The sequence below is a fragment of the Centruroides vittatus genome, unplaced genomic scaffold (assembly GCF_030686945.1).
Source record: "Centruroides vittatus isolate TY-2023 unplaced genomic scaffold, ASM3068694v2 contig_3127, whole genome shotgun sequence".
Taxonomy (NCBI): domain Eukaryota; kingdom Metazoa; phylum Arthropoda; class Arachnida; order Scorpiones; family Buthidae; genus Centruroides; species Centruroides vittatus.
In genome coordinates, this window is record NW_027122015.1 from 576,139 (window position 1) to 590,853 (window position 14,715).

Sequence of the window (14,715 nt, forward strand, 5' to 3'; positions counted from 1 at the left end):
AATTCTTGGTTAATGTGGATGTGTTATATTCATCATACTATCCAAACTCTTCAATAATTCCTTTAGACACAAGTTGAGCAAAAACAGGAATCCTGCTGTTTGCATATATTAATTGTTGTGAATTCTATATGGAACTAATTGAATGTCTTCTTGTCTTGTGTTTTGTCACATCTGTAATCAATTCTTTTTTTTTTTATCGTTATTTGTTGAAATTTACAATTGAGCACTGTCACAAGAACTTGCCATTCACAGTTATGGAATCAAAAATGGAGGAGAGTTTACAGTATAGATCTGATAAACATAAACACTTATTTCTTTTTGAACTGGATCCCAATACTTTGTAGAGGTATTTCAAGCCTTAACAGCATTTCAGTACTCTGGCATTGAGTGGGTTAGTTTCTTGAAGTATTTTATATTGTAGTGCTCAGCCACTTATTGGTTGTTGTTTGTTTTATTATGTATGTATATAGTATATATCAATTGTACATAGCTTTGTGTTAGTTTTATTATGTTCATTGTTGTATTGGGTTTTCCTTTTTTTGTTTTGGTTTTATTGTAGTTCATCTTTGATATGTGACCTTCTTTTTCCAAACCATCTTTTTAGAGGTGTGAGTGAAAAGGGGCTTGTTGATTGGTTGTAAAAAGGTCATGCGGGGACAGCAAGAAAGAGTTGTAAATAGAAGATGGATAGTGTGGAAGAGGGACTTTTTTCGTTCATTCATCTTGGTTGGTGCTCATCATCAGGATATCAAAAAAGCACGTGTGTAAGGAAGAAGGAAACTGTCCAGAACATTAGAAAAAGGCAAAGAACAATAATCCAATTCCATCCGAGGCAGTTGAAGTAACAACAGAGTGAAGGGGATCAGAAGGGAAGTGGAAGTGTCTGAGGTATTGTCTTGAGCAGTTATTTTTGTCTTCACACTCGGTAACTGTCGGTTAGACATCTCCGTTCAAGTACGGAATTAATGTGAATTCATGGTTATCATCAAACCTTCCTCGTTAATTAAAGTTTTGTGTAACCTTTGTTACACATTAACATAGGGGGATTAAGAGTGAAGGTACGTGTGCTAATTGTACTGGGAACACCTGTGTGTAAAGGAGCTTCACAGAGGAGGTTGTATGATCTCTTTGTTTGCTAAGCACTTGTTAGTTCTAAATAAATCCATTTCTGTAAGCTGACTTGTTGTTAATTGTAGACTAGTAGACCTAGGTCTAACTCGGGAGTCACAACAATATCGAGCTTATGATAACACTCCTGTCATCTGTAGCTGTACGCTATATATTTTTGTTGTAAATATAAAGTTAAGTTTAGTTTAGTATCCTTTTTCTATTCTTTGTCTCACTTCCTTCTAGAACTTTCTTGCTTTGTCTTTCTTAGTCATTGTCCCTTGGGTGGGATTACCAATTCCAAGAAAATCGTACGACGACAAAGGACGAGGCAAGGCCCTGGGGCCAATGAACAAGGGGGGAAGACAGTTTTGTTGGAACTCTCAACAAGAACGGACAGAGAGAAGGAAGGCTCCAGATAACTAGTACGACAATCTGAGACCACGGGGTTTTGAGAGAGATTGAGAATTAGGCTTGAATTTCGGAGAATAAGGACAGGATTACAGAATCCCCCAATCCAATTAAAGACGATTGAAGGCTACATGGGGACCAAAGAAGTTAGTGAAAGGAATATATAAGGAGCGTCAACAGAGAACACGAGGAGCAACGGTTCAAGAAAAGCATAAAACTGGTATCTCACCCAAGTCCTCAAACACCAGGAAAGTCCCAGGCATTTTTACCTTTTTTCTTCTTCTATTTTCCATCTTCTCTTCTTTCCTTAGTTATAATTAGTATAAGAATTAGTTTGTAAGTTTCGGTCCGCGTATAGTTGTTGCGTTCATTGTTCTTTTGTTTGTTAGGTTAGATTGTAATGTGTGTGGGTATAGAGATCACTTGTAATTGTTGGGATCCAAAAAACCTGTTTAGTGCGACAATAAATTACTTTGTTATGAAAATTAAAATCTAGTTATTTATTTGTACTATCCCGCTTGCTGGACCTTGTACTTGTCGCCCTAAACTTCACACATCCTATCAAGCTTATGATAACACTCCTGTCATTGCCATTTATTTTTGGACCTTTTCTTTGCAATGTTATGCTCATAATGTGCTAGCAATTTTCAATACAGTTGAGATTAGGATTGTTACCTGACCAGCTTCAGCATATGATGTGGGCATCTTGTAGGAACTAGGAACTTTTTTTTATCTAAATAACAATTTATGTATCTATCTAAGTGATGATATTAATGTAATGTTCTTACACCAATGAAAGATGCAGTCACTAGAAGTGTTGCTGCAGTAGACTTTGTCAGCCAATGAAGTATTTTCATATTTATAAATTCATGGATAATGCAATTTTTATGGTTTTTGCATGTCTGCAGCAAAATGATACTTTAATTTTAAAAATAAACACATTTTTATAGGATTTTATGGGTGATGAAATTTTAATGACTGCTACTGATGCAATTTCAATTTCAATGACTATTGCTTTCTTAAATACTTTCAAGTAGTCAAGCCAATAATTAGACAAATTGGCATGACTACAAAATTAACTGTTGTCAATCTGTGTAAACTGTTGACATTTTATCCAATAATCATTCTGCCTCCTACTAGGAAAAACTACTTAACACTATCAAATTTTTCCATTAATGCAACTTTTCAAATTATGATACTTAAGTTAATGAGTTTTAATAAAGTAGAATTTTGTAAAAAAGAATAAAGTAATAAAGTTTACATAATTAAAGAAATTGGCATTTTATTCATTATTTGCAAATTTTTTTTCTAAAATATATCTTGAAATAGTATATTGTTATCAAGATTGATTTTCTTTTTCAAATATTTTTTATACTATATTCAAATAATTTTTAAATATTTTTACAGCAATGCAGTAAAATATAATTACTATTCATTTATTTTAGCAGAAGAATATTGTGTCACACCTGCCTGTGTTACTGTTGCTAGTTCTATACTTAATGCTATGGACTTCTCAGTTGATCCATGTACTGATTTCTATCAGTATGCATGTGGTGGATGGATTAAATCAAATCCTTTGCCTGATGGAAAATCTCTCTGGGGAACATTTGGAAAATTGTGGCAAGAAAATCAGCTTGTAATGAAAAATGTATTAGGTAAAATTTTATTAGCAATAATATAGAATTATAATGATTAAATAATCTAAATTAATGATTTAATTAGATTTATCTGTTTTTTTAATCTTTTCTAAATCCTTGATTATTTCCTCAGATGGAAATAATTGAGAATTTATAAACATATTTTTAATATTGCATTAAAATAACAGGATAAAAGTAGAACTTCTCATCTTGTTAAAAATAAAAGGTCTTAATTTATAACATAAAATGGAATATTTTTAGTAGTATAGTCATTTGGGAGAGATGTGCATCATGTAACATCTGAAAAGTAAAACCTTCTCAATGATATGTAATACTGAGCAGGTAACCACTTGCATGCTTTTGTATACAGTAAGTAATCTTCATACATTTAGAAAGATAAATAAATTATTAGCTATTGAAGTTGATCACTGCTGAATTAGAAGCTTTTCCAGGTGCTGTTGCTATTTTGGAATAGTTGATTTTATTCAATTTATGTCTGCATTTTCTGAATCACAAAATCTGTGTTCTTGTGTACATTTTGCTTGAAGCTCACCTTGTTGAAATCATTTGATGAACTGATTCTTATTCTATGGCACTTTAGAAGTAGTGATCATTTTTTGTGCCAGTCGACATTTGGGGCAAGATATACTGTACTGTACACGGAAAGTTGGGGGAAGATGCATACTGTGCAACTTGCCTAATAGAAATTAGCACTTATTAGCAATATGTTTTTATTTCATTCAGTGAACTGAAAAGTTTTTATTATAAATAAAACTTACAAACCTTATTGCCCTTACATATAATTGTGAAAACTATTATATCACTAATGCACTAACATTTTTAGTCCACTTCTAGGACCTTCCTCAGGTAGAACTTTCTAAAAAATTGAATCTTTCTGGTACTAGTGTTCTAGTTAGAATGCATATAAAACTCCCAACATATTCAAATTTCGAATGTTTTCTTTTTTACACATTTTTTCTTTCATTATCCAATCAGGTACACCTGCATCGTTTTCTATAATGTTGGGTTGAACATTATAGCAAACAATGATTTAAACAAAAGAACCGAGATTTAATTTTAATGAACTTTATTGTGAATTATAATTTTGGCGTAATTGCCAGAGGACACTTTTATCCATTTTGTATTTTATTGTGGAGGCACAGCCTCAAATAAAAGGGAGTCTCCATAACTGAAAATTGTTTTTGGATGTCACTGGTGTTTATAATGACAAAACACAAAGACAATTTTGTAGCTTCGGTAAATTTTATTTATATATATTTTAAGATAAATACTGTTGGCCAAAATTTAATTTTAATGAACTTTATCCAACTTCAACTTAATACATAAAAATTTTAACTATCAAATAACTGTCTTGCCCATAGCAGCATACTTGCTAATTTGGCCTCTCTACATAGATGAATAGAATATCTGACAAAGTCTTGTTAAACTGCTCTGTAAGACCACTTACCTAAAGATGGTAAGCAATAGTCTTTTGATAGATGATATTCAACAGTTTGAAGACTCTTGGATGACTTTAGTGAGAAAGCAGTAGTGTCCTCAATCACTAATCAATTTTTGTAGAGCCCCATGCTTTTGTATTGTGGCTACATGCCATATTTCCAATGTATATTTTGTATAAATTTATATTACTTTAAAATTGTATATTCCCTGTTTCCCTTCTATCTTTCCTATTTTTCTTCTATCTTTCCTATTTTCCTATTATTCTTCCTGGAATGTTCTTGTTTAACCTTCTTTCTTTGGTATGTGGATGACTAATCCCTTAGAACAAAAGAGTGGAATGCAACCCTAAGGGCGAGAGTGGGAACTCGAGGAGGTTAGATTACGAAATTTGATCTCTCCAGTGCATTTTAGCCTCACATGGTAGAGACAAGAACTTTAGAAAGAGAGAAAAGAATTGATTGTGAGGAATAGAAAACATTATCAGCTCTTCGAACTGATTTTAAGAGTGATAGAAGTGAAACCATTTGTCAGCCCAGTAAGAAATCTCATTCCATGATATCATTGCAACTAGTACGTCGCACCAGGTTGTGGGTACCCTATTTTCTGTCCCCTACTCTTATCCTTCAATTTTTCTACTCATCTTTCAATTAATCATCTTAGTTTACTAGTTATAATTAACACTTCTCCCACACCGGGTTGTATAAACAAAAAAATTAAATACCTTCTAAAACCGATAACCGGTGCGAACTATTTTTCGAAATGGCGAACGTTTTCACTGCCCCTCATGGGCTCTTCCTCAGGCCAATTCTGGATTTGATAATCGAACAGCATAAATAAATGGAACGTGTTCCGTAATTTAAACGATCGAGTACGTTGGGCAACCGCCGTGCCGTCTTGCACGCGGTTGCCCAACGTACTCGATCGTTTAAATTACGGAACACGTTCCATTTATTTATGCTGTTCGATTATCAAATCCAGAATTGGCCTGAGGAAGAGCCCATGAGGGGCAGTGAAAACGTTCGCCATTTCGAAAAATAGTTCGCACCGGTTATCGGTTTTAGAAGGTATTTAATTTTTTAGTTATAATTAGTCGTAAACACCTAGCTGTAAGTTATGTATAATTTTAGACAATTAGACGATTAATTTGGGTAGAGGTCATCATGCGGAATTTTTGTCAGGAATCAATCTTGTACCATTTTTCGTGTGATTACTTGTGCGTATTATTTGGTGGGAGAGGTGTTAGTTGGCATCCTCAAAGAATCCTGTATTGCATCAAGTGAAATAATAAATTTTATTTTTATTTCTTTGTCTATGTATCTCGCTCATTCACCTCACAGTATAATGTGTCTAATCAGAAAATTTGCTACTTTGACCACTGATCCAGCAGTTTCCATTACATTATATAAAGTTACATTACCCCAAAAAATCAATGCTGATGGTGTTAAAAGGTTTATCAGGTGCTTGTGGTAGATGCTTCTGATGTTGAAAATGTCAACAAGCTTGGACATATCACATTATATGTTGACTCATACCTCTCCAATAATGATATGTTGATATGCAATCACATATGTGGGCATATTCAAAGTGTGGATTGTCATGTTTCAATTGTCCACTTTTTGCAAGGACAATTAGCTTTTTCAACGGTGCTGTATGTGTGTCTACTGTATTTGACATTTGTCTGCTTTTTTCACTGATGCTTCCAATTATCAATCTTTAAAGTAATAAAATCCATACCTTATATAAATGTCCAGCAAACAGAATTTGTATAACAAATGCTTTCAGTTTACTTTATAAACCTGCTTCAGGTTTATAAAAGTATAAAATAAACTGAAAATGTTTGTTATACAAATTCTGTTTGTTGGACATTTATATAAGGTATGGATTTTATTACTAGATAGTATTTCCAGCAGTAATTTTGAAATCTTTTAAGTGTTGTTTCATGTTATACTTTTGTTTTAATAATAATAATAATAATAATATAATAATAATAACTCTCCCGTGGTCACCACCTGGTCGTGGTGGGAGAGCCCAGTAATTTTACTGATCCATAGGGCAATGCAGGCTGGAGCATAAGCTCCTGGTAGGGACACCCATGCCAGTAAGGTCTATGGGGAGAAATGAAGCTAAGAGTGACCACACCCACATTCTGTGGAGATATTTATTATGGTAATAACTAGATCAAAGTGTGATACCGGCTCGGACGTCGCCCGGGTTAACAAGGTCCGCGTTCGTGGGTTAGGCAGAGGCTCACGTTCGAAAAATAGGCCACAGTCTCCCTTGGTTACCGGTGGCGAAAGCAGCACCGGCCCAAGCATGGCTACTGCAATGCCCTCAACAGATGTGAGGAACAAACCCAGCCTTGGTGTTTCTGTGGCAATGCATCCACAGACCACAAAGGCTGGAAAACCACGCCAACGGATGAAATGGACAGTAGAAATGAACGAGTTTATCATCCGTAGTTACTACACCATCACAAAACTCGAAACAAACATGACAGCATACAGACAACAACTACACCATAGATTCACACAACAGTATCCTCACCTCACTGTCACCGAACAAAGGGTTGTTGATCAAAAAAGAACAATTATACACAACAACCTTATTCCACAAACAACACTTGAACTTATCAAACAACAGGTTGCTGATCAAATACATCAACAGACAGAAACATCTAACATTAATGAAGATCATGTAACCTGTCAGGATAATCCAGCAACAAGCATTGATAATAACACACATACAACAATTACCACTAATGATACTACAGACATTTCCTCATCCATCACTGATAACATAGACATGGATTTAGTTAATACACTCTCACATATATTTCAGGAAACACTCACTAAATATACAGGCACAGATCCCACACAACGACCACGAATACCAAAAATCAACACGTCAAAGGAAGTAGGAAAAACACTAAATTACGTAAACACTCACTTACTACCACACTACATTCATTCAATTTCTACACTCGCAGACATTCATACATTAGTTTATGCTGGGGCAGTCACAGTAGTGACACACCATGGGCTGAAAGTACAATCACAGACAAACACACAGAAAACAAAATTCTATCACAAGCCTGCCTGGCAGAGAAGAATAGAAATACAAATAAATGACATTAGACAGCAATTAGGCAAGCTGACACAATACACTAAAAACAACATAACACCCAAATTAAGGAAACAGCTCAAAAACATTTTCAAGAAAATAAAAACACACACAAAACATGAACATCACAACACACGCATTACAGAATACATTGATACACTAAAACAAAAACTTGCTGCCAAAGCACGTAGACTCAAACGATACAAAACATGTACACTACGAAAACAACAAAATAAATTATTTACAAACAATGAAAAACTCTTTTACAGACAAATCAATAACAAAGCAAACACTGATACACAGCACAGTGGCACACCAACAGAAGAAGAACTCACAACATATTGGTCTTCTCTTTGGTCCAGTGCTGTCACGCACAATGCTGATGCAGGCTGGATCGAGGAGGAGAACAGAAACTTGCACAACATACCAACTATGCCCTGTGTTGAAATAAACATACATGATTTCCAATACACTGTTAACAGAACACACAACTGGAAGACACCTGGTGTAGACAACATTCACAATTTCTGGTACAAAAAGTTCACATCACTGCACCAGGAACTAGCTAAACATCTAACACACATCATCATCAATCCACAAGACATGCCAAATTTTCTTACTCAGGGCATCACCTACATGAAACCTAAAAACAACAATACCACAGACCCCACACAATACAGACCAATTACATGTCTTCCAACACTCTACAAATTATTGACATCCTGTATTGCAAACAAAATATACAAACATGTTGAAGAACACGACATTCTAACAGAACAACAAAAAGGTTGTCGTAGAAACCACAGGGGATGCAAAGAACAGTTACTCATAGATTCAGTCATTCTACGGCAAGCACACAGACAACACAGAAACATACACATGGCATATATAGACTACAGAAAAGCATTCGACAGTGTTCCACACAGTTGGCTGCTACATATCCTACACATGTACAAAATACATCCATCACTCATTGCATTCTTTCAAAACACTATGCAGCACTGGAGAACAACACTACATCTCAGGGTTAGTAACACTTCCATACAAACAAACCAAATTTTTATTAGGCGAGGAATTTTTCAAGGAGATTCCTTGAGTCCTCTCTGGTTCTGCTTAGCCCTGAACCCATTATCCAACATGTTAAACAACACGCAATATGGTTACAATATTAGACACAAAAAAACAACACAGTTTACACTGTCACATCTCATGTACATGGATGACATAAAACTTTATGCATCCACACAAAAACAACTTCATCAACTCCTACAAATCACACATTCATACACCAAGGACATACAAATGGAATTTGGCCTAGATAAATGCAAAACAGTTCACATAGAAAAAGGAATCCTGAAGAAAGAAGATTTTGCACTTGGAAATGGAGACATTATTGAATCCATGGAAGAGGGCGAGTTCTACAAGTATTTAGGATTCCAACAGGCCAAACTAACAGAACATACACAAATAAAGCAAAGATTAATTAAAGAATACCAAAGTAGGTTAAATGCTATTCTCAGAACACAATTAAATGCAAAACACACAGTTAAAGCAATAAACACATATGTCATCCCAGTACTCACATATTCTTTTGGAGTTATACATTGGACTCACACAGATCTTGAGCAACTCCAAAGGAAAACAAGAACAACACTTACTAAGCATAAACAACATCATCCTAAATCCGCCACAGAAAGATTAACCCTTCCACGTAAAGATGGCGGACGTGGCCTGATTGACATAGTTAACCTTCACTACAAACAAATACAGTCACTGCGAGAGTTTTTCTACAAAAAACAAGAAACATCACAATTACATAAAGCAGTAACTCTAGCAGACTCGAATAACACACCATTAAACTTACACTCACATCATATGGACACAACACAACATATAAAAAGCATAGACACCATTAAGCAATCGTGGGCTCGAAAGGCACTCCATGGCAGGCATCCTTACGATCTGGCCCAGGATTTTGTTGACAAAACTGCGTCAAACAGCTGGTTAGCTCGGGGATGCCTCTTTGGGGAGACGGAAGGATTCATGATTGCCATACAGGATCAGGTCATAAATACTAAAAACTACAGAAAACACATACTCAAAGATGCAACACTCACAAATGACACATGCAGAAAATGTCACATCATGCCAGAAACTATACAACACATCACCTCTGGTTGCAAGCTCTTGGCACAAACAGATTATTTACACAGACATAATCAAGTAGCAAATATAATACACCAAGAGCTTGCAAGGAAACACAAATTAGTAGACATCCACGAACCATATTACAAATACATTCCACAGACAGTATTGGAAAACAACATGCACAAAATGTACTACGACAGAGCCATAATCACAGATAAAACAATTTACCACAACAGACCAGACATCACACTCATTGACAAACACAATAAAATCACATACATTATAGACATATCCATTCCAAACACTCACAATATACAAAACGCATGTACTGAAAAAATTAGCAAGTACACAGAACTCGCCCAGGAAATAAGGCATCTGTGGAGGATGGATAGGGTGCTTATTGTACCTGTTGTTCTCTCCTCTACAGGTGTCATACCACACACACTACACAAAAGCCTGGGCACATTACAATTGAATAGAAACACATACATCACACTACAGAAGGCCACTATATTGAATACATGTCATATTGTGAGAAAATTCCTGAATACAGACAATGTGTCAATCAAAACGAAAATGAAGTAAATTTTTATATGTAAGAGTGTCACAAAAGTAACTTGTGTATTCCCCCACTAGGGAGCAGTTATGTCAGTGTTGAATTATCAAAACCTACTCTAAAACTTAGTACATTTTCGTTTTGATTATGACATAACCGAAAAATCGCACTTTTTTGAATTATGCTTGTTTTCTTCCAAAGTAGCGATATGTAACCACATAAGAAGAATTAGTGTCCTAGTGCCCTTATATTTGGGGTGTAAGTGAAGTTAGGGCCCTTATATTTAAGAACTGCTATTCTACATTATACTTTGATAGTAAATTGTGAATACTGTATTTCCATTAATCTTTGTTTTATATATTGTTCTAAATTATATAATATTGAAAAATGAAAATCCACAGTTGGTCTATATTTTTTTTCTTCTTTATGAGTTTTTAACCTAATATCCAGTTCAGGTTGTAGTGCTTTGCAGCTATTATATATATATATATATATATGTTTTTTTTTATTTTCTTTTTTTTTGTTTATGTCATGTCGCGTGTATGTTTTTGTATGGGTCCTTTTTGTTTCCTTCTGTGATACCACCAGTTACCTGCTGGCTGGGCTTTCGTGTGGTGATTGGCCCGTTGTGGGGTCTTGTGGAGCGGAGTGACGTCAGCTAGCAGGAAGATATAAAAACACGTGTAACCCATGTACGAAAAGTTTTTTTGTTTTGGTCTTGTGACTGCCTCATGAGGACTTTTGTTGGTTAGCAACCTGAAGACGTGGCGGGCCGTTAGAAGGAGAAGAAAGCGGAGGTGAATTGATGGACACAGGATAGGCGAAGTACGGCGCTGAAAGGGAATCCACTTCCATCTTAGGAATTACACGAAATGAATAAGGGATTACTGTCAAACAACAAGGAGAACTAACTGTAGTATGACCGTTGTCAATGATTTTTGTATTACAAGAGAAAGTTTGTATATTTAGTTGTATATTCTGTTCTCCAACTTATACTTGATGTTTAATTCTGTCATTAGTTTCGTAATAATTGTCGGGAAAAATAGGGCCTTGCGTAGAGAGAAGGAAACTTAGGAGGGTGATAATCGGATAGTATTAAGATTGTAACGCGATTGGATTACGTGATTGAGTCGTGTATTAATATTTAATTGTGTTTTTCGTCCCCAATAAACATTTGTTTGTTCAATTACACGCTTCCACCGACTATTCATTTCTACTTTTTTTTTGGGTGTTATTCCCTTTCTTTCAAACCCGCAGACCACGTGCTTAGAGAGTTCACAAGGTGTTCTATTATTTTTAAACTTAAGTATAAATTTTTTATCTGTATCACTTATATTATTATTGTTATACATTTCATTAATTTTTTTAATTAATTCGTTTTTAATTTTACAATATGGATTATTATTCAATTTTATATATTTATTGTTATCTATTTGTTCAATAGTTTTACTTATTAGATTCTGGTTATTTATTATAACTAACTGTTTAGCTTTATCTGCTTTAATTACTGACAATTTGTTTTCTTTAAAAAATTCTATTATATTTTTAATAATGCCTTTATGTTGATAATTTTCCTTTTTATATGTATTATTATTTTTAAATTTTTGTTTTAAACAATGAAAAACTATAGATAATAAGTTTTCTTTATCTTATTTTTTAATAAATATATCCTTAATACTTTTATCCAACTCTCCCATAATATCAATTGACACGTGACTTAATGGTAAATTATGTTCTAATTCCAATGCCAAGAAATTCTGAATATATTTAGGTATCACTATATTATATTTATTCACTACTAATCTATTTATCCAGTCATTTTTATCTTTCGAATGTAGATATGAAAAAATCTTATGTAATTTTAGTTCTTTCTTATATTTATAATTATCTGCTATTCCTACAAATGGATTACAACTATAAGAATTTCTATTAAGTAATTTCCTTAATTGATATGTTAAATTACTTCAGTTTTTATGTTTAAATCTAATTACATAATTAATTATTTTCCTCTCAGTTTTCCACACTGCATGTCTAGAAATAACATTCTTTATTGATTGTCTTAATTTTAATGTGTAGGAGTAGTCTCTTCCTTCAAAAAACATCTAAGATAGTCCATGTCATGTTTAAGTATTTCCACTTGTTTCATCATCTTTGATAGTATGGGTATTACAATTGCAGAATGATCAAAAGTATAAAATGAGTGCATTAAAATAAAATAAATTGTTAAATAAGATTATATAAAAAAACACAAAATAAGATTATTTCTGTACAATTTAGACTATAGAATCCCATCAAAATTGACAAACACCACATTTTGTTTACAGTTTTGGCTATCAGCTTTTGGGGCAAAGGTTGTCTGCTTTTAGTCACAATACCAGCTTTTTTAAAATTAAAGATGGAGAATTCTGACATATATGTATATACATGAGATAGAAGGAATCTGCAAACATTATTTGATTTTTTAAAGACTCTGTAGATCTGTAGTGGGTATTGATCGCAAAGATTCGGACCCAAGGTTGGTGAGGAATACAAGGGCTGTACAAGAATAAAACGTACACAATACAATCAAGGAGTGAAAAGTGATATTTATATCTTACAAAATTCTACGATTGACACATTAGTGCACTAATTACAACTGCACTTAACCTAATGGCAATATTTACAATATATATACAAGAAGAAAACACATAGGGATCATCGATATAAATAATTAAATCTCATGCAATCTGACAAAAAAAATAATGAACTATACATGAGTACAAACACTTCCCTTAAAGTTCGTTGCTTAACCGACAAAAGTTTCACTCTGGTCACAATCTTCTTCTCGATGAAATAGGATTGTCCTTTCATTCCGAGGAACAAAGACAGTCTATCGTCACCTACTATGCACGTCGTTCGCTGCTCACCCTTCCACTTAAGGCCTCCTTGTGTGGTCCCTTGAAGCTTCCTTTCGTATCCTCTCGACAAGTACTCTCCAAGAAAAAAAAGGTGCTTGCACACGTCATACTTTCCTTTTATATTCACCCGCCATCCGGGGCTTACACTTCAGTCGTGGTGTTAGTCCGACCAACTGCGAGCGAGTGGTTGCCGAAGAAGGCAGCATGCGACAACGGAACGCTTTACAAATAACAGGCATCGCAAACAATAAAAACCTGATACGGAACCAGACCCAATACACAAATCATAACTACAAAAACCAAAAAAATAATAATTTAGTGACGGAGCACTACAGATCTCAGTAATTTTGAAATTGCTGCTTTAGGACATTAATCAACATTATATTTTATTGATTAAAGTGATTACTATTAATTAATGGTATTTATGTATTTGGATCTTAAGTGGATTAGTTCTGAAAAGTATTTCATCCATGATTAAAGTTTGTTTACTTTGTGGCATGATGCCATTTATTCATGTAGAATTTTTAAGTTATGTTATTTTCATTTTCTATTACTTCTCTTTCCTGGCCTATCAATTTCCCTTTTGTTCTTGATTTTCCTTTGTTCCGGGTTTGAGAACTTTCCACCCTTGCCCTACTTCCGTGGATGTGAGTGTTAGACAATAGAGTGGAGAAGTCCCTGAGGGCAAACATCAGTGTAGTCAGCACTTTTTGGTCAAGTTCCCAAGGAAGGCAGACGTGCAGAGGATGAGCTCTGGGCTTTGAGTAGCATGAGAAAGAGGTAAAGTCAGTTTTTAAACAGAACCTCTCAACTCCTTTTAATAAAATAAAATTTAAAAAAGTATTGATAGTATGAGAAGCAACAGGGTACAACCATTAAGATATATGGTCGGTGCAGAAAGCGCTGGTGAGTCTTGAGTCTCAAAATGGGAAATCTCTTTCAGAAGACCAAAAGAAAAGAGAACTAGTGCTAACTAAGAAAGAAAATACATATACCAGTGAAATCCAGGAAAACTGCAAAGGTATATTTAGATGGTTTCATCATGATATGTGAAGCGATGGGTACCCCTTTTCTAAGATTTCTTTTTTTGTAAATCTATCTCTCTCTATCTAAAATCTCTTCCCTCTTTTATCATTAATTAGAGTAAAAACATAGTTTGTAAGGTAGTTTTAAGTGTGGCTGATCTTTGTGTATACTTTTGTGATTTGAACCCTATGTGTGTGGATTCCCGAAAAGTGGTTGAGAAGATCCTTTCATGTAATGATCTTGATTGTACTACTGTTGTATAAAAGTATTCACTAACAATGCACCAGAGTTGGGACCTGACCTTTTTTTTGTGTTCATACTGTATAAAATAAAGTTTTGTTCTTTATGTTGT

At 34.3% G+C, this 14,715-nt stretch overlaps 1 protein-coding gene across 4 annotated transcripts in view; it reads left to right on the forward strand.

The window, feature by feature from the left end:
• Nep3 (Neprilysin 3) overlaps positions 1–14,715 on the forward strand; it is a 105,178-nt gene that overhangs the window by 31,018 nt on the left and 59,445 nt on the right. For 3 of the 4 annotated variants that reach the window (XR_010880469.1, XM_067267986.1, XM_067267988.1), the window contains one exon: positions 2,964–3,173. Coding sequence is in view for 3 of the 4 variants with exons in the window: in XM_067267986.1 (XP_067124087.1) it covers positions 2,964–3,173 (210 nt within the window). In the remaining variant the exon portion in view is untranslated. The remainder of the gene's footprint in view (positions 1–2,963; positions 3,174–14,715) is intronic. The other variant, XM_067267987.1, reaches the window with a different exon arrangement.